This window comes from Mustelus asterias, chromosome 4 (assembly GCF_964213995.1).
Source record: "Mustelus asterias chromosome 4, sMusAst1.hap1.1, whole genome shotgun sequence".
Classification (NCBI taxonomy): domain Eukaryota; kingdom Metazoa; phylum Chordata; class Chondrichthyes; order Carcharhiniformes; family Triakidae; genus Mustelus; species Mustelus asterias.
In genome coordinates, this window is record NC_135804.1 from 72,561,681 (window position 1) to 72,582,501 (window position 20,821).

The window sequence follows — 20,821 nt, forward strand, 5'->3', positions numbered from 1 at the left end:
TCCTACTCCTATTTGTTATGTTCTTATGTTCTTATCACACCTTCCAATAACTTGTCCACCACCGACGTCAAACTTACTGGCCTATAATTTCCCAGATTTCTTTTGGAACCTTTTTTAAAAAACGGAACATGAGCCACCCTCCAATCATCCGGCACCTCCCCCGTGAATACTGACATTTTAAATATGTCTGCCAGGGCCCCTGCAAGTTCAACACTAGCTTCCCTCAAGGTCTGTGGGAATACCCTTTCCGGTCCATGTGAATGCTTTGAAGAGGGTACAGAAGAGGTTTACCAGGATGCTGCCTGGTCTAGAGAGGTTGGATAAACTCAGTTTTTTCTGACTGCAATGATGGAGGTTGAGGGGTGACCTGATGGAGGTCTACAAGATTATGAGTGGCATGGACAGAGTCGATAGTCAGATGTTCTTTCCTAGGGTAGAAAAGTCGGGGACATACGTTTAAAGTGCATGGGGAAAAGTTTAGAGGAGATGTGCTGTGAGATTTACACAGAGGGTGGTGAATGTCTGGAACGCGCTGCCTTGGGAGGTGGTGGGAGCAGGTGCGATTGCAGCATTTAAGGGGCAACTTGATGAATACATGAACAGGATGGGACTGGTAGGATACGGACTCCGTAAGTGCACACGGTTTTAGTTTAGGCAGGCATCATGATTGGCGCAGACTTGGCGGGCCGAAGGGCCTGTTCCTATGTTGTACTTTTCTTTTGTTCTTTGTTCTTAGGAGGCATTGAGAAACAATGATCTAATCTGCTTATTCATTTTGAGTTAATAAGAGAGTGATATCCAGAGTGAATTCTCCTATTTGATGCAGCAAAATTATAGCTGCATCAAAATATTTTTTTTAATGCTCATTTTCCACTCTCAACTCTAATCCTTGAGCTGTGACTCTCTCCCTGCCAGCCCCTCCTGGCACATGACTGACTGGGCCATAGCGCAGTATCATAAATTGGAGCCAACATTCCAATTGCCAGAAAACTTTGGATGGCATTTGTACTCATGTCTTCCAGCACAAAGCAATAAAGTGAAAGAGCTACAACACAGGACTTTCCACTAATCCCAGAGAGTAGCTCTCTACTGCCTTATTTTATACAATAATTAGCTCTGGATCTACATCAAGTAAACCGTCCTGAGTGAGTGAATGTGTGCACATGTATGTGTATGTGCATGCACACATGTATGCGTGTCTGTGTTATATGTGCATATGTGTATGTCTGTGTCTGTAGAACTGTCTATGTGTCTGTGTGTGTAGGGTTGTCTGTGTGTGCAGGACTGTCTGCCTGTGCGTGTATGACTGCCTAACTGTCTGCACGGCGTTACGGCTAATGGATAGATAATTGGTTATCTATCAGAAAGCAAAGAGTGGGGATAAATGGGTGTTTTTCTGGTTGGTGATCTCTGACTAGTGGCGTGCCTCAGGGATTAGTGTTGAGACCGCAATTGTTTGCAATTTACATAGATGATTTGGAGTTGGAGACCAAATGTAATGTGTCAAAGTTCGCAGATGTCATGAAAATGAGGAGTAGAGCGAAGTTTGCAGATGACACTGAATGTCTGCAAAGGATTATAGATAGTTTAAGCGAGTGGGCAAGGGTCTGGCAGATGGAGTACAATGTTGGTAAATGTGAGGTCATCCATTTTGGTAGGAGCAACAACAAAATGGACTATTATTTACATGGTAAAAAATTGCAGCAAGCTGCTGCGCAAAGGCACCTGGTTGTCCTTGTGCATTAATCACAAAAAGTTGGTTTGCAGGTGCAAAGAAGGCAAATGCAATTTTGTCTTTCATTGCTAGAAGGATGGAGTTTAAAAATAGGAAGATTATGTTGCAACTGTATAAGGTGCTGTGAGGCCACACCTGGAGTACTGTGTACAGTTCTGGTCTACTTGAGAAAGGATATACTGGCACTGGAGGGAGTACAGAGGAGATTCACAGGATTGATTCCAGAGTTGAGAGGGTTGGCTTATGAGGAAAGACTAAGTAGACTGAGACTATACTCATTGGAATTTAGAAGAATGAGGGGGCGATCTTATAGCAGCATATAAAATTATGAAGGGAAGCAGGGAGGTTGTTTCTACTGGCAGGTGAAACCAGAACTCGGGGGCATAGCCTCACAAGGAGAGCAGATTTAGGACTGAGTTGAAGAGGAACTTCTTCACTTAGAAATTGGGAGATAATGTTGCAGCTAATAGGACCCTGGTCAGATCCCACCTGGAGTACTGTGCCCAGTTCTGGTCGCCTCACTACAGAAAGGATGTGGAAGCCATAGGAAGGGTGCAGAGGAGATTTACAAGGATGTTGCCTGGATTAGGTGGCATGCCTTATGAAGATATGTTGAGGGAGCTAGGTCTTTTCTCCTTGGAGTGGCAAAGGATGAGAGGTGACCTGATAGAGGTGTATAAGATGTTGAGAGGTATTGATAGAGTGGATTCTCAGAGGTTTTTACCCAGGGCTGAAATGGTTGTCACAAGAGGTCACAGGTTTAGGGTGCTGGGGAGTAGGTACAGAGGAGATGTTAGGGGCAAGTTTTTCACTCAGAAGATGGTGGGTGCGTGGAATCGGCTGCCGGTACTGGTGGTGGAGGAGGATTCGATAGGGTCTTTTAAGAGACTTTTGGATAAGTTCATGAAAGTTAGTAAGATAGAGGGTAAGCCTCATAGGTAGGGACATGTTCGGCACAACTTGTGGGCCGAAGGGCCTGTTTGTGCTGTAGCTTTTCTATGTTCAATCCAAATGGTTGTAAATCTGTGGAATCCCCTACCCAGTGAAGCAATTGAGGCTACCGTGTTAAATGTTTATAAGGCAAAGATCGATTTTTGAACAGTAAAGAAATTAAGCCATGGTGAACGAGCGGGTGGAGCTGAGTCCACGAAAAGATCAGCCATGATCTTATTGAATGGCAGAGCAGGCTCAAGGGGCCAGATGGCTGCTCCTGCTCCGAGTTTATTTTTGTGTGTCTGTATGTGTGTGTGTCCGTGCTTGTGTGTCACTGTTAAAAAGAACGGCACTGTGAGGAGGACAAGCAAGGTAAGATTCTTATTCTTATATCTTTCTTAAGTTTCTTTTTTTTGGATATTGTTGCGGGGGGCGGGGGGATAGCCTCTCAGATGAAAGTACCAGCAGCAGCCAGGTCTATGGCACCACACTTGCTTCTGCTGTAGAACAGGGTCGGGCAAAGAGCAAGCGACTGGTAGTAATAGGGGACTCGCTAGTTAGAGGCACAGACAGGCATTTCTGTGGCCGCGATCAAGACTCCAGGATGGTATGTTGCCTCCCTGGTGCCAGGGTCAAGAACGTCTCTGAGCAGTTGCAGGATTTTCTTAAGGCAAGGGTGAGCAGCCATAGGTCATTGTACACATGGGTATCAATGACTTAGGTAGGAAAAGAGATGAAGTCCCGAAGTGTGAATATAGAGAGGCAGATGGCTACTACGAGGGTAGTAATTTCTGGATGACTGCCGGTGCCACGTACGAGTGAGAGTAGGAATAGGAAGATTAAGCAGATGAATGCGTGGCTTGAGAGCTGGTGCAGGGGGCAAGGATTTAGATTTGTGGATCATTGGGATCTCTTCTGGGACAAGAAAAGGGACCTGTTCAAGAGGGACGGGTTACACCTGCTGGTTTGGGAGCCAAAGCAGTAGGGAGACAGAAGAGAAGGTTGAGGACAGCACGGAAGTTAAAGAGAGCACATTAAATAGTAAAGGCAGTACCAGTATTCCAAGTACTAGGTAGGTCAGGCAAAAGCAAAGCTATAGGAAAGATAGATCAGGAGGTAAGAGAGGAGGGGGAGTTGAAACCATAGAAACCCTACAGTACAGAAAGAGGCCATTCGGCCCATCGAGTCTGCACCGACCACAATCCCACCCAGGCCCTACCCCCATATCCCTACATATTTTACCCACTAATCCCTCTAACCTACACATCTCAGGGCACTAAGAGACAATTTTTTAGCATGGCCAATCAACCTAACCCGCACACCTTTGGAATGTGGGAGGAAACCAGAGCACCCGGAGGAAACCCACGCAAACACGAGGAGAATGTGCAAACTCCACACAGACGGTGACCTAAGACGGGAATCGAACCCGGGACCCTGGAGCTGTGAAGCAGCAGTGCTAACCACTGTGCTACCGTGCCGCCAGTTGCGTTTTTGATTCGGGAAAACATCATGGCAGTACTGTGAGGGGATATTTCTGCGGGTTCGCCCACTGAGTCTGTGTGGGTAGAACTGAGAAATAAGAAAGGGGAGATCACTTTGATAGGATTGCACTATAGGCCCTCAAATAGTCAGCGGGAAAGTGAGGAGCAAATATGTAAGGAGACTTTTAAGGGGAAAATACATGAATAGGATGGGAATAGAGGGATATGGTCCCCGGAAGGGTAAGGGGTTTTAGTTCAGTCGGGCAGCATGGTCGGTGCAAGCTTGGAGAGCCGAAAGGCCTGTTCCTGTGCTGTAATTTTCTTTGTTCTTCGAGATTACAGATAGTTCCAAGAAAAATAGGGTAGTAATAGTAGGGGACTTTAACTTTCCCAACATTGACTGGGACAGCCATAGGATTAGGGTTTGGTTTGATTTGATTTGATTTGATTTATTATTGTCACATGTATTAGCATACAGTGAAAAGTATTATTTCTTGCGCACTATACAGACAAAGCATACCGTTTATAGAGGAGGAAACGAGAGAGTGCAGAATTTAGTGTTACAGTCATAGCTAGGGTGTAGAGATCTGTCCCACTACGGTGGTGTCGTGGGCAAACTTGAAAATCAAATTGGAGGGGAATTTGGTCACGCAGTCATAGGTGTATAAGGAGTATAGTAGGGGCTGAGAACACAGCCTTGTGGGGCATCAGTGTTGAGGATGATCGTGGAGGAGGTGTTGTTGCTTATTCTTACTGATTGTGGTCTGTGAGTTAGGAAGTTCAGGATCCAGTCACAGAGGGAGGAGCCGAGGCCCAGTCCACCGAGTTTGGAAATGAGTTTTGTGGGAATAATGGTGTTGAAGGCTGAGCTGTAGTCAATTAGTAGGAGTCTGACATAGGTGTCCTTGTTATCTAGGTGTTCCAGGGTTGAGTGCAGGGCCAGGGAAATGGCGTCTGCTGTGGACCTGTTGCGGCGGTGGGCAAACTGTAGTGGATCCAGGTAGCCCAGGAGGCTGGAATTGATTTGTGCCATGACTAGCCTTTCGAAGCATTTCATAATGATGGCTGTCAGAGCCACCAGACAATAGTCATTCAGGCACTCTGCTTAGCTTTTCTTACGTACCGGGATGATGGTCGTCTTCTTGAAGCAGATAGAGACCTCCGATTGTTGTAAAGAGAGGTTGAAGATATCTGCAAATACCCCTGCCAGCTGATCCGTAGGATCTGAATGCTCATCCGGCTACCCCATCTGGGCCAGTCGCTTTCCATGGTTTGTCGTTTGAGATAGCTGCTCTGACCCCAGATACTGGTTCATCCAGGGCTTCCAAGGTGGAGGGCATGCTCTCGCTGACTCTTGCTCAAAATGGGCATAGAATGCATTCAGCTCATCAGGAAGGGGTGTGTTGGAGCTGGCGATTTTACATGCCTTCATCTTGTAGCCTGTTATGTCTTGCAGACCTTGCCATAGTCGGTGGGGGTCTGTGTGGCTAGCCTGGGACTCTCGCTTGGTCTGGTACTGTCTTTTGGCATCTTTGATGGATCTCCTTAGATTGTATCTGGCTTTCTTGTATAGGTCAGGGTCGCATGACTTGAACGCCTCAGACCTGGATTTCAGCAAGCAGTGGATATCCCTGTTCATCCATGGTTTCCGGTTGGTGAACACGTGGATTTGCTTCTTTGGCACACAGTCTTCTACACACTTACTAATGAAGTCAGTTACTGTAGTGGCGTACTCGTTCAGGCTGGTCGCAGAGCTTTTAAATACTGACCACTCCACTGACTCCAAGCAGTCCTGCAGGAGATTATCCGATTCCTGGGGCCAATGTTGCATGACTTTCTTTGATGGATTCTCTCGCTTCAGTTTTTGCTTGTAAGCCGGGAGCAGGAGCACAACCTTGTGGTCTGATTTGCCAAAATGTGGGCGGGCGATAGAGCGGTAGACATGTTTGATATTGATGGAGAAAAACTTGTTGAGTATATTCAGGAGGAATTTCTCATTCAGAACGTGGATGGCCTGACTAGAGAGGGCTAAACTTGACCTCCTCTTGGGAAATAAGGAAGGGCAAGTGTTGGTGGGGGGGGGGGGGGGGGGGTCACTTTGGGACCAATGACCGTAATTCCATTAGTTTTAAGATAGCTATGGAGAATGATAGGTCTGGCCCAAAAGTTAAAATTTTAAATTGAGGCAAGGTCAATGTTGATGGTATTAGACAGGAACTTTCAAAAGTTGACTGCGGGAGTCTGTTGGCAGGCAAAGGGATGTCTGGTATGTGGGAGGCTTTCAAAAGCATGTTAACCAGGGTTAGAAACATAGAAAAACTACAGCACAAACAGGCCCTTCGGCCCACAAGTTGTGCCGAACACATCCCTACCTTCTAGACCTACCTATAACCCTCCATCCTATTACGCTTCATGTACTCATCCAGGAGTCTCTTAAAAGACCCTATTGAGTTCGCCTCCACCACCACTGACGGCAGCCGATTCCACTCGCCCACCACCCTCTGTGTGAAAAACTTACCCCCAACATCTCCCCTGTACCTACCCCCAGCACCCTAAACTTGTGTCCTCTCGTAGCAGATATTTCCACCCTGGGAAAAAGCCTCTGAGAGTCCACCCGATCTATGCCTCTCAACATCTTATATACCTCTATTAGGTCTCCTCTCATCCTTCGTCTCTCCAAGGAGAAAAGACCAAGCTCCCTCAGCCTAACCTCATAAGGCATGCCACTCAATCCAGGCAACATCCTTGGAAAGCTCCTCTGCACCCTTTCAATCTTTTCCACATCCTTCCTATAGTGAGGCGACCAGAACTGAGCACAGTACTCCAAGTGGGGTCTGACGAGGGTCTTATATAGCTGCATCATTATCCCCTGACTCCTAAACTCAATCCCTCGATTGATAAAGGCCAGCACACCATATGCCTTCTTAACCACCTCCTCCACCTGCGGGGCCGATTTCAGAGTCCTATGGACCCGGACCCCAAGGTCCTTCTGATCCTCTACCGTACTAAGAGTCTTTCCCTTTATATTGTACTCCTTCATCCCATTTGTCCTACCAAAATGGACCACTACGCATTTATCTGGGTTGAAGTCCATCTGCCACTTGTCCGCCCAGTCTTGCATCCTATCTATGTCCCTCTGTAACTTCTGACATCCCTCCAGACTATCCACAACCCCACCAACCTTTGTGTCGTCGGCAAACTTACCAACCCATCCCTCCGCTTCCTCATCCAGGTCACTTATGAAAATGACAAATAGCAAGGGTCCCAGAACAGATCCCTGGGGCACACCACTGGTGACTGACCTCCATTTAGAAAAAGACCCATCTATACCCACTCTCTGCCTCCTTTGGGCAAGCCAGTTCTGGATCCACCGGGCAGCAGCCCCTTGGATCCCATGCCCTCTCCCTTTTTCTAGAAGCCTTGCATGGGGGACCTTATCGAATGCCTTGCTAAAATCCATATAAACCACATCTACCGCCTTCCCTTCGTCAATGTGTTTAGTCACATTTTCGAAGAACTCCACCAGGCTCGTAAGGCACGATCTGCCCTTGACAAAGCCATGCCGAGTATTCTTGAGCATACTAAACCTCTCTCAATGTTTATATATCCTGGTTCAGGGTAAGCACATTCCTTTTAGAATGAAGGGCAAGGCTGGTAGAAGTAGGGAACCCTGGATGACGTGGGATATTGAGGCCTTGGTCAAGAAGAAGGAGGAAGCGTATGACATGCATAGGCAGCTGGGATCAAATGGATTCCTCTGAACAGGTACGGAGCATCCTTAAACGGGTGGGTAAAGAGACAGATGTCATTGTCTATATTGGCACAAATTAGGGCGGCACGGTGGCACAATGGTTAGCACTGCTGCCTCACAGCTCTAGGGACCTGGGTTCGATTCTCAACTTGGGTCAATGTCTGTGTGGAGTTTGCACATTCTCCCTGTGTCTGCGTGGGTTTCCTCCGGGTGCCCTGGTTTCCTCCCACAGCCCAAAGATGTGTGGGTTAGGTTGATTGGACATGCTAAATTAACCCTTAGTGTCCCGGGATGTGATAGGCTAGAGGGATTAGCAGGGTAACTAAGTGGGGTAGGGCCTGGGTGGGATTGTTGTCGGTGCAGACTTGATGGGCCGAATGGCCTCCTTCTGCACTGTGGGGTTTCTACGAAATGACATAGACAGGAAGACGGAAGAGGTCTTGTGAAGACAATTCAAGGAGTTAAGTCGGAAGCTAAAAAGCAGAACCTCCAGGATAGTAATCACAGGATTACTCCCCGTGCCAAGTACGAATGAGACTTGGAACAGAGATATAGTACAGTTGAAAATGTGCTAAAGAGCTGGTGTAGGAAAGAGGGCTTTAGATATTTAGATCACTGGAATATTTTCTGGAGAAGTTGAGACCTGTACAAGAAGGACAGGTTGCACCTCAACTGGAGGGGCACTAATATCCTGAGTGGGAGGTTTGCTAAGTGCTGTTCGGGAGGGTTTAAACTAGTGCAGCAGAGAGGGGTAGGTACTGGAACAGCAGGCCAGTAAGTGTAGAGACTGAGATAAACATAGCTCAGAGTAAGAGCAAGCAGAGGCAAGTCGCAGGGCTCAATGGGATTGGAGGTCTGGAGTGTATTTGCTTCAATGCAAAAAGTATAACAGATAAGACAGATGAACTGAGATCCTGGATTACTGCATGGAATTATAATATTGCAATTATGGAGACATGGTAGTTGTGGTGGATGACTTTAACTTCCCCCAAATAGACTGGGACTCCCTCAAATCTAGGGACTTGGATGGACAGCAATTTGTTAGATGTGTCCAGGAGGTCTTTTTGATACAGTATGTTGACAATCCACCTAGGGAAGGGGCCATACTAAACTTAGTATTGGGGAATGAGCCGGGCTAGGTGTTTGAGTGGCAGAGCATTTTGGGTTAGCGACCATAATTCCATAAGATTTTGGGTAGTCATGGGTAAGGACAAGAGTGGCCCTCGAGTGAGGGTGCTTAATTGGACAAGGGCAAAATACATACAAATTAGACAGGAACTGGGGAATGTGGATTGGGAGTGGCGATTTGAGGGCAAATCCACATATGACACATGGGAGGCTTTTAAAGGCCAGTTGACTGAAGTGCAGGACGGGCACGTCCCCACAAAAATTAAGGATAGAAATGGCAGGATTCGAGAACCGTGGATGACAAGGGAAATTGTAAGTTTAGTCAAAAGGAAAAAGGAAGGTGTAGGCATCTAAAAACTGATGAAGTCCTTGAGTATAGTGAAAGTAGGAAGGAACTTAAATGCAGAATTAGGAGGGCTAAAAGAGGCCGTGAAATGTCTTTAGCAAACAGGGTCAAGGAGAATCCCAAGGCTTTTAATGCATATGTTATGCAAGAGGGTAGCAAGAGAAAGAGTAGGCTCACTCAAGGACAATGGAAGGAAGTTATGCGTGGAGCCACAGGAAGTGGGTGAGATCTCACCCTTAATGTGTACTTTGTATCAATATTCACAAGGAGAAGATGACAGATGTTGAGGTCAGGGATGGGTATGTGAACGCTCTAGAGAATGTCAGCATATCGAAGGAAGAAGTGTTGGGTATCCTAAATTGCATTAAGGTAGACTGGTCCCCAGGGCCGATGGGATCTATCCCAGGTTTCTGTGGGAGGCAGGGGAAGAATAGCTGGGGCCTTAACAGATATCTTCTCATCACAGGCCACAGGACCACAGGCGAGGTTCCAGAGGACTGGAGAATAGCCAATGTTGTTCACTTAAGAAAGGAAGCAGGGATAATCCAGGAAATTATAGGCCACTGAGCCTGTCATCAGTGGTGGGAAAGCTTTTGGAGAAGATGCTGTGGGACAGGATTATATGCACCATATGGAAGAAAATAGACTAGTTAGCGACAGACAGCATTGTTTTGTATGGGGAAGGACATGTCTGACCAACTTGACTGAGTTTTTGAAGAGGTGACAAAGATAATTGATGAGTGAAGGGCTGTGGATATAGTTTATATGGACTTTAGTAAGATGTTTGACAAGATCTGTTTGCTGACTGATACAAAAACTAAAATCACATGGGATTCGGGGTGGGCTGGCTAGATGGATACAGAACTGGCTTGGCCATAGAAAGAGTAGCAGTGGACGGGTGTTTTTCAGAATGGAGATCTGTAGCTAGCGATGTCCCACAGGAATCACTGCTGGGATATCTGAGGAAAATGTGGGTGATCTGATTAGTAAGTTTGCGGGTGAGATGAAGGGGCAAATTTTCCTGTTCTGCCCGCCACGGGAATCGGAGAAGGTGAGGGGGCGGACCATAGAAAGTTCCATTGACTTTGTGCGGGATTTTCCAGTGTGTGGCCGGAAAATCTTGCCCAAAGATTGGTAGAGTTGCTGATAGTGCCAGGGATTGTCAGGGGATACAACAGGATATAGACAGATTGGAGACTTGGGCACAGAACTGGCAGATGGAGTTTAATCCAGACAAATGTAAGGTGATGAATTTTGGAGTATCAAATTTAGGTGTGAATTATACTGTAAATGGCAGAACCCTTAGGAACATTAACGTACAGAGGGATCAGGTCCACAGTTCCCTAAAAGTGGCAACGCAGGTGACCAAGGTGATTAAGGCGGCATATGGCACGCTTGCCTTCATTGGCCAGGGCATTGAGTACAAGAGTTGGGAAATCATGTCACAGCTTGGTTAGGCCGAATTTTGAGTGTTGCGTGCCGTTTTGGTCGTCACACAACCAGAAGGACAAAGAACAAAGAAAATTACAGCACAGCAACAGGCACTTCGACCCTCCAAACCTGCACTGACCCTGCTGCCCGACTGAACTAAAACCCCCTACCCTTCCGGGGACCATATCCCTCTTTTCTCATCCTATTTATGTATTTGTCAAGACGCCCCTCAAAAGTCACTATCGTATCTGCATCTACACCTCCCCCGGCAGCGAGTTCCAGGCACCCACCACCCTCTGCAAAAGACTTGCCTCATACATTTCCTTTAAACCTTGCCCCATACATTTCCTTTAAACCTTGCCCCGTGCACATTAAACATTTGCTCCCTATTAATTGACTCTTCCACCCTGGGAAAAAGTTTCTGACTATCCACTCTGTCCATTCCCCTCTTAATCTATCAGACTTCTATCAGATCACCCCTCAACCTCCGTCGTTCCAGTGAGAACAAACCAAGTTTCTCCAACCTCTCCTCATAGCTAATGCCCTCCATACCAGGCAACCTGGTAAATCTTTTCTGTACCCTCACCAAAGCCTCCACATCCTTCTGGTAGTGTGGCGATCAGAATTGAACACTATATTCCAAGTGCAGCCTAATTAAGGTTCTATAAAGCTGCAACGTGACTTGCCAATTTTTAAACTAAATCCCCCGGTCGATGAAGGCAAGCATGCCGCATGCCGCCTTCTCCACCTGCATTGCCACTTTCAGTGACCTGTGTACCTGTACACCCAAATCCCTCTGCCTGTCAATACTGTTAAGGGTTCTGCCATTTACTGTATATTTCCTATCTCTATTAGACCTTCCAAAATGCATTACCTCACAGTTGTCCAGATTAAACTCCATCTGCCATCTCTCCGCCCAAATCTCCAACCGATCTATATCCTGCTGTATCCCCTGATGGTCCTCATCTCTATCCGCAATTCCACCAACCTTTAGTGTTGGCCGCAAACTTACTATTCAAACCACTGACATTTTCCTCCAAATCATTTATATATACTACAAACAGCAAAGGATCCCGCACTGATCCCTGAGGAACATCACTTGTCACAGCCATCCATTCGGAAACTCACCCTTCCATTGCTACCCTCTGTCTTCTATGACCAAGGTGTGGAGATGCCGGCGTTGGACTGGGGTAAACACAGTAAGAAGTTTAACAACACCAGGTTAAAGTCCAACAGGTTTATTTGGTAGCAAAAGTCTGTCTTGATGCTCTCTCCACTCACATTGTTTATATCTTAAAGACTTGATTAGCTGTAAGTATTCGCATTCCAACCATTATTCATGTAAATTGAGTCTGTGTCTTTATATGCCCTGTTTGTGAACAGAATTCCCACTCACCTGAAGAAGGGACTTGGAGCTCCGAAAGCTTGTGTGGCTTTTGCTACCAAATAAACCTGTTGGACTTTAACCTGGTGTTGTTAAACTTCTTTCTATGACCAAGCCAGTTCTGTATCCATCTTGCTAGCTCACCTCTGATCCCATGTGGCTTCACCTTCTGTACTAGTCTGCCATGAGGGATCTTTCAAAGCACTTACTGAAGTCCATGTAGACACCATCCACTGCCCTACCCTCATCATCATCTTCGTCACTTCCTCAAAAAACTTGATCAAGTTAGTGAGTTACAACTTACTCTTCAGAAAACTATCTCTTACTAATACGTCCACTTATTTCCAAGTAGGAGTAAACCCTGTCTCGAAGAATCCTCTCCAATAATTTCCCTACCACTGACGTAAGGCTCACCGGCCTGTAATTACCTTGCTACCCTTCTTAAACAAAGGAACAACATTGGCTATTCTCCAATCTTCTGGGACCTCCCCTGTCGCCAGTGATGACACAAAAATTTCTCTCAAGGCCCCAGCAATTTCCTCCCTTGCCCCTCTCATTATTCTAGGATATATCCCATCAGGAACTGGGAACTTGTCTACTTTATTATTTCTCAAGAGCCCCAATACCTCTTCCTTTTCGATCTCAACATGACCCAAACTATCTACACACCACCAAGTCCTTCTCTTTGGTGAATACTGACGCAAAGTACTCATTTAATACTTAGAGTTATAGAGGACTGCAGCATGGAAACAGGCCCTTCAGCCCAACTTGTCCATGCCGCCTTTTTTTTAAACCCCCAAGTAATGCCAATTGCCTACATTTGGCCCATATCCCTCTATACCTATCTTACCCATGTAACTGTCTAAATGCTTTTTAAAATACAAAATTGTACCCGCCTCTATTACTACCTCTGGCAGCATGTTCCAGACACTCACCACCCTCCGTGTGAACAAATTGCCCCTCTGGACACTTTTGTATCTCTTCCCTCTCACCTCTAGTTTTAGACCCATTTCACCCATTTCCTCTGCCTCAACGCATAGATTCTCTCCCCTTCCTTGAGTGGGCCAACCTTCTCCCTGGCTACCCTCTTGCTCTTTATATATGTATGAAAAAACCTTGGGATTTTCCTTAATCCTGCTGGCCAATGACTTTTTGTGATCCTTTTTTAGCCCTTCTTACTCCTTGCTTAAGTTTCTTTCTACTTTCCTTGTATTCCATACTTGCTTCGTGTGTTCCCAGCCTCCTAGCCTTGACAAATGCTTCCTTTTTCTCTTTGACTTGGCTCACAATATCGCTCGTTATCCAAGGTTCCGGAAACTTGCCATACGTGGAAGCTTTGGAGAGTGCAAAGAAGGTTCACCAGGATGTTGCCTGGTCTCAAGGGTGTTGACTATGAGAAGAGGTTGAATAGGATTGTTTTTACTGGAAAGATGGGGGCTGAGGGGAGACCTGATAGAGGTCTACAAAATTATTAGAGGCATAGATTGGATGGATGGTCAGAGGCTTTTTTTCCGGGTGGAAGTGTCAATAACAAGGGGGCACAGGTTCTAGGTGAGAGGGGAAAAGTTTAAGGGGTTCCAGTGGGTTCCAGTGGAGCAAGCAAGCTGAGAGGGAGTGATTGGAGGCAGCAGTGTTGGTGAGAGATTGATTTAATTGTTTATTTATTTAATTAGTCAGCTAGTGTGTGTTTTTTTTGGCCTTTACTTTTGTAGTAGCATTTTAAGTTTAAAGTGAAAACTGGAAGTGGACTGCTAAGGAGTCTGGGAAGGGTTTTTTAAGCGCGCAAAGTATAAAAGGTAGGCTGCAGTATACAGTGGGCAGCGTCGGGAGCGGGTAGTGGAGTGAGTGGGAAGCAGTGTGTGAGTTATAAGGCTTTGGCTCACAGGGCTTAGGCAGAAAGGGCGAGCAGGGGTGAGATTAATTCATTTTTGCTGTTTGTACCTGGTACTGGCAAGAGGGGATGGGTGTGCAGGCAGTGCTATGTTCCTCTTGCACTATGTTTGAGGTGAGGGACGACGACAGTGTCCCTGCTGATTACATCTGTGGGAAGTGCACCCATCTGCAGCTCCTCCAAAACCGTGTTAGGGAACTGGAGCTGGAATTGGATGAACTTAGGATCATTAGGGACGCAGAGGTGGCCATAGACAGAAGCTTTAGGGATACAGTTACTCCGAGGAATGAAAACAGATGGGTGACAGTGAGAGGGGCTGGGAGGAAGCAGTCCATGCAGGGATCCCCGGTGGTCGTTCCCCTTAGCAACAAGTATTCCACTTTGGATACGGTTGAGGGGGATGACATACCAGTGATGAGCCGCAGTGAGAGGATCTCCAGCACTGTGTCCGTCTCTGTGGCTCAGGAGGGTAAGGGGCAGAGCGGGAGGGCAATAGTTATTGGGGACTCATTAGTTAGAGGAATAGATAGGAGGTTCTGTGGCAGCAAAAGAGACTCACGGATGGTATGTTGCTTACCGGATGCCAAGGTCCGTGACGTCTCAGACCGTGTTTTCCGGATTCTGAAGGGGGAGGGGAAACAGTCACAAGTCGTGGTACACATTGGTACCAATGACATAGGTAAGAGAAGGGACGGGGATTTAAAGCAGGAATTTCTGGAGCTGGGCTGGAAGCTGAGAGCCAAGACGAAACATGTGGTCATCTCTGGTACGTTACCGGTACCACGTGATAGCGAGTTGAGGAACAGGGAGAGAGTGCAGTTAAACATGTGGTTGCAGGGATGGTGTAGGAGGGAAGGTTTCAGATATGTGGATAATTGGAACACATTCTGGGGAAGGTGGGACCTGTACAAACAGGACAGGGTGCACCTGAACCAGAGGGGCACCAATATCCTAGGAGGGAAATTTGTTACGGCTCTTCAGGGGGGTTTAAACTAATTTGTCAGGGGAGTGGGAAAAGGAGTTGTAGTCCAGAAGTCAGTGAGGGTGGTGAGGTATTGGGGAAGGTATCAGGGTCAAGGGTGGGTACCGGTAGATAGGAAGGTGGGTTGAAATGTGTCTACTTCAATGCAAGGAGCATCCGGAACAAGGTAGATGAACTTGGGGCGTGGATTGGTACTTGGGACTACAATGTTGTGGCCATTATGGAGACGTGGTTAGAACAAGGACAGGAATGGTTGTTGGACGTTCCGGGGTATAGATGTTTCAGTAAGTGTAGGGAAGCTGGTAAAAGAGGTGGAGGAGTGGCATTGTTAATCAAGGGTAGTTTAACGGCTGCGGAAAGGCACTTTGAGGGGGATCTGCACACTGAGGTAATATGGGCTGAGGTTAGAAATAGGAAAGGAGCGGTCACGTTGTTAGGAGTTTACTATAGGCCCCCAAATAGTAATAGAGATGTGGAGGAAGAAATTGCTAAGCAGATCATGGATATGTGTGGGGGTCACAGAGTAGTTGTCATGGGGGACTTTAACTTTCAAAATATTGATTGGAACCTTTGTAGGTCAAGTAGTTCGGATGGGGCAGTTTTTGTGCAGTGTGTGCAGGAGGGTTTCCTGACACAATATGTGGATAGGCCGACAAGAGGTGAGGCCACATTGGATTTGGTACTGGGAAATGAACCGGGCCAAGTGTTAGATTTGGTTGTGGGAGAGCACTTTGGAGATAGTGACCACAATTCGGTGTCTTTTGTTATTGCAATGGAGAGGGATAGGGCCGTACGGCAGGGCAAGGTTTACAATTGGGGGAGAGGTAATTTTGATGCGATTAGGCAAGAATTAGGGGGCATAAGTTGGGAACAGAAACTGTCAGAGAAAGGAACTAATGAAAAGTGGAACTTTTTCAAGGAACAAGTACTGGGTGTCCTTGATAGGTATGTCCCTGTCAGGCAGGGAGGAAATGGCCGAGTGAGGGAACCATGGTTCACGAAAGAGGTGGAATGTCTTGTGAAAAGGAAGAGGGAAGCTTATGTAGGGATGAGGTTCAGATGGCTCGATTGAGGGTTACAAGTTAGCAAGGAATGAGCTGAAAAAGGGCTTAGGAGAGCTAGGAGGGGACACGAGAAGTCCTTGGCGGGTTGGATCAAGGAAAGCCCCAAGGCTTTTTACTCTTATGTGAGGAATAAAAGAATGACCAGGGTGAGGTTAGGGCCGCTCAAGGACAGTAGTGGGAACTTGTGTATGGAGTCAGTAGAGATAGGCGAGGTGATGAATGAATACTTTTCTTCAGTGTTCACCAAGGAGAGGGTCCATGTTTTTGAGTAAGAGAAGGTGTTACAGGCTAATAGGCTGGAGGAAATAGATGTTCGGAGGGAGGATGTCCTGGCAGTTTTGAATAAACTGAAGGTCGATAAGTCCCCTGGGCCTGATTAAATGTATCCTAGGATTCTTTGGGAGGCAAGGGATGAGATTGCAGAGCCTTTGGCTTTGATGTTTGGGTCCTCGCTGTCCACGGGGATAGTGCCAGAGGACTGGAGAATGGCGAATGTTGTTCCTCTGTTTAAGAAAGGGAATAGAAATGACCCTGGTAATTATAGACCGGTTAGTCTTACTTCGGTGGTTGGTAAATTGATGGAAAAGGTCCTTAGGGATGGGATATACGATGATTTAGAAAGATGCGGATTAATCCGGGATAGTCAGCACGGATTCGTGAAGGGCAAGTCGTGCCTCACAAATTTGATAGAATTTTTTGAGGAGGTAACTAAGTGTGTTGATGAAGGTAGGGCAGTTGATGTCATATACATGGATTTTAGTAAGGCGTTTGATAAGGTCCCCCATGGTCGGCTTATGATGAAAGTGAGGAGGTGTGGGATAGAGGGAAAGTTGGCCGATTGGATAGGTAACTGGATGCCTGATCGAAGACAGAGGGTGGTGGTTGATGGAAAATTTTCGGATTGGAGGCAGGTTGCTAGCGGAGTGCCGCAGGGATCAGTGCTTGGTCCTCTGCTCTTTGTGATTTTTATTAATGACTTAGAGGAGGGGGCTGAAGGGTGGATCAGTAAATTTGCTGATGACACCAAGATTGGTGGAGTAGTGGATGAGATGGAGGGCTGTTGTAGGCTGCAAAGAGACATAGATAGGATGCAAAGCTGGGCTGAAAAATGGCAAATGGAGTTTAACCCTGATAAATGTGAGGTGATTCATTTTGGTAGGACTAATTTAAATGTGGATTACAGGGTCAAAGGTAGGGTTCTGAAGACTGTGGAGGAACAGAGAGATCTTGGGGTCCATATCCACAGATCTTTAAAGGTTGCCACTCAAGTGGATAGAGCTGTGAAGAAGGCCTATAGTGTGTTGGCTTTTATTAACGGGGGTTGGAGTTTAAGAGCCGTGGGGTTATGCTGCAACTGTACAGGACCTTAGTGAGACCACATTTGGAATATTGTGTGCAGTTCTGGTCACCTCACTATAAGAAGGATGTGGAAGCGCTGGAAAGAGTGCAGAGGAGATTTACCAGGATGCTGCCTGGTTTGGAGGGTAGGTCTTATGAGGAAAGGTTGAGGGAGTTAGGGCTGTTCTCTCTGGAGCGGAGGAGGCTGAGGGGAGACTTAATAGAGGTTTATAAAATGATGAAGGGGATCGATAGAGTGAACGTTCAAAGACTATTTCCTCGGGTGGATGGAGCTATTACAAGGGGGCATAACTATAGGGTTCGTGTTGGGAGATACAGGAAGGATATCAGAGGTAGGTTCTTTACGCAGAGAGTGGTTGGGGTGTGGAATGGACTACCTGCCGTGATAGTGGAGTCAGACACTTTAGGAACATTTAAGCGGTTATTGGATAGGCACATGGAGCACACCAGGATGATCTGGAGTGGGGCGGCACGGTAGCACAGTGGTTAGCACTGCTGCTTCACAGCTCCAGGGACCTGGGTTCGAATCCCGGCTCGGGTCACTGTCTGTGTGGAGTTTGCACATTCCCCTCGTGTCTGCGTGGGTTTCCTCCGGGTGCTCCGGTTTCCTCCCACAGTCCAAAGATATGCAGGTTAGGTTGATTGGCCATGTTAAAATTGCCCCTTTGTGTCCTGGGATGCGTAGATTAGAGGGATTAGCAGGTAAAATAGCAGGGAAATGGGGGTAGGGCCTGGGTGGGATTGTGGTCGGTGCAGACCCGATGGGCCGAATGGCCTCTTTCTGTACTGTAGGGTTTCTATGATTCTATGAGCTTGATCTTGGTTTCAGATAAAGCTCGGCACAACATCGTGGGCCGAAGGGCCTGTTCTGTGCTGTACTGTTCTATGTTCCATGTTCTATGAGATGTGCAGGGAAAGTTTTTCATGCAGAGAGTGCGAGGTGCCTGGAACGCGCTGACAGAGGAAGTGGTGGAAGCAGGCACATTAGTAACATTTAAGAGGCATCTGGATGGGTACCTGAATAGGGAAGGAATAGAGGGATACGGACTGAGTAAGGGCAGAAGGTTTTTTTTTAGTTTAGTTAGGGCATCATGATCAGCACGATCTTGGAGGGCCCAAGGGCCTGTTTCTGCTGAATTTTTCTTTGTTCTTTCACTGTCTGTCTGTGTGTGTGTGTGTGTTTGTCTGTCTGTGTGTGTGTGTTCACGAGGGTGATGAAACTTACTGATTCTCACATTTTCTGTCATTTCATTCTGGAAAACTGTTTTGATTGTGTGATGTTATTGTACCTTTAAGAGATTTTTTTTAAATCATGTTTTCTCAGCTCACAGCCTTAGCTGACATCATTGTTGCCGAGCTGTCTATGAGGAGTCATTCCTTTTATTGCTCCTTAAGTGGCTTAATTGGGGGTTGTTTATTTTTTGCTTGGGATTTAGTTTTATGACCCTCCATTGTCAGGATGAAGAATGTTTGCAGGTCAGGAGCTCTTTCATTTTCAGTTCTGAGCTGCAGGTTTTAGTTTTAGAAGGGGCATCAAGCTGAAAAGATGTCTCTCTCACTCCCTGGTTTTGGAAATTTTGAAAACACACACACACAGTCACACACACACACACAGTCACACACACAGTCACACAAAAACACATACACAGTGAAAGAACAAAGAAAAATACAGCAGAAACAGGCCCTTGGGCCCTCCAAGACCGTGACGATCATGATGCCGTAACTTAACTAAAAAAAAGCCTTCTGCCCTTACTCGGTCTGTATCCCTCTATTCCATCCCTATTCAGGTTAGCTGAAAGCAATGCATCTTGCCTTGCTGAAGGAAAGAATCTGCTATTGATGACTTTCCTCTGGTTTCCCTGGTGTTCTGGGAAGCTGTTCTGGCTTCAAACTATTCTGGGTATATCAACAGGACTGCTAGAACTTACAGGACTGTGAGTTTTCAGTTCTCCAGCCCAAAGGGCTCAGTTCCAGTATCACATGAGCATTAGTCTTTGCTGTGTTAAACCTATGGAAAGAGTTTCGTCTATGGCGAGGATTTTTTTGTTTGATTGGAACACATTTCTTTTTCAACCCTTTCAATCTTATTTCTTTTGAGGATGCCACCCTGCACCCTCAGTTTGACTCTCAGGACCCCAACTTCGACAGCACCAACCACACCCTTGAGAGCCATCATGTTTCTTGCCAAGCCTGTCTGGAACCACCAGGCCTTTCTTTACAGGACCACCATCCCCCCAGAACACTCTGTCCTTCCCTACATCTGGACACCACCCTCAATCCTCCAACACCTCGAGGCATCCGAAACCATCCTTTCCAAATCCATTACTCTTTTGTCACAGACTTCAGCATGGACAATCTTCCACACAATTGCGCAGAAGTGACTAGTGTACGCCACCTTTAAACAAATTTAAAACAGGTTTCACAAGACTTGGGCTGATTTTATTCTGAGGGTTGGATTTCATTCAAAATGTTTCATGCTATTGAGTATTCATGGTATGCTAATATATGATAAACAACATTGTTATTTTTCACACTGATGACTGATACCCTGTAGGTGGGAGCTGGCTGCTTGTTGACATCACGCGAGTGGTGGGGACGAGGGTCTGCCCCCAGCCCTGGTGTTGTGAGTCAGTGAGTGGCATCTTGGAACAATCCATAGACCCGTGGAGGAATCTTATGGAATCACAAGGGGCCCACATGCCACACTTTCAGAATCGCTAACTATTGGAATAGCTATAAGCCATACAAAGTTGTGACCAAGCTCCTAATGTGTTGTGTGTTGTTGTTTTTGAGTGCAGGAGTTGTCTGATCTTAAACACATTCATGCCAAGCTAAAGAAACAATACCAGGACAAGATGGCAGAGCTGGCACACTCAAACAGAAGGGTTGAACAACATGAAGCTGAGGTGAAGAAACTTCGTCTGCGAGTGGAAGAGTTAAAGAACGAGCTAGCTCAGGCAGAGGATGAGGTACGCCTCTTTGTGTTGTCTGTTTATAGAGGGAGTGGGTATGGCTCTGAGGATTTCACCTGCTGCCTGCTGCTCTGTAAATCTACAGTGAATAAATGGAAATGCTGCAGCACTCTGAGAATGTTCCTTCCTAATTTAGATGATCCTTTCCTCCTTATAAAATCATGGACATTTTCCTGGCCTTTATTGATGGTGATTTGATTTTCATTTATATTTGAGACGTCATCGAATCATACAGCACAAAAGTGGCCCTTCGACCTATCGAAACCACACTGACATATTAGAAATACCTGAACTCCCACCTAATACCATGGCCCATGAATGTTATGATGTGCCAAGTGCTCATCCAGATACCTTTTAAAGTATG

General features: G+C 46.4%; 1 protein-coding gene across 3 annotated transcripts in view; it reads left to right on the plus strand.

Moving 5' to 3' along the window:
• Positions 1-20,821, plus strand: part of LOC144492778 (coiled-coil domain-containing protein 102A-like) — a 309,064-nt gene that overhangs the window by 220,486 nt on the left and 67,757 nt on the right. For all 3 annotated transcript variants that reach the window (XR_013497635.1, XM_078211197.1, XM_078211198.1), the window contains one exon: positions 20,284-20,454. Coding sequence is in view for 2 of the 3 variants with exons in the window: in XM_078211197.1 (XP_078067323.1) it covers positions 20,284-20,454 (171 nt within the window). In the remaining variant the exon portion in view is untranslated. The remainder of the gene's footprint in view (positions 1-20,283; positions 20,455-20,821) is intronic.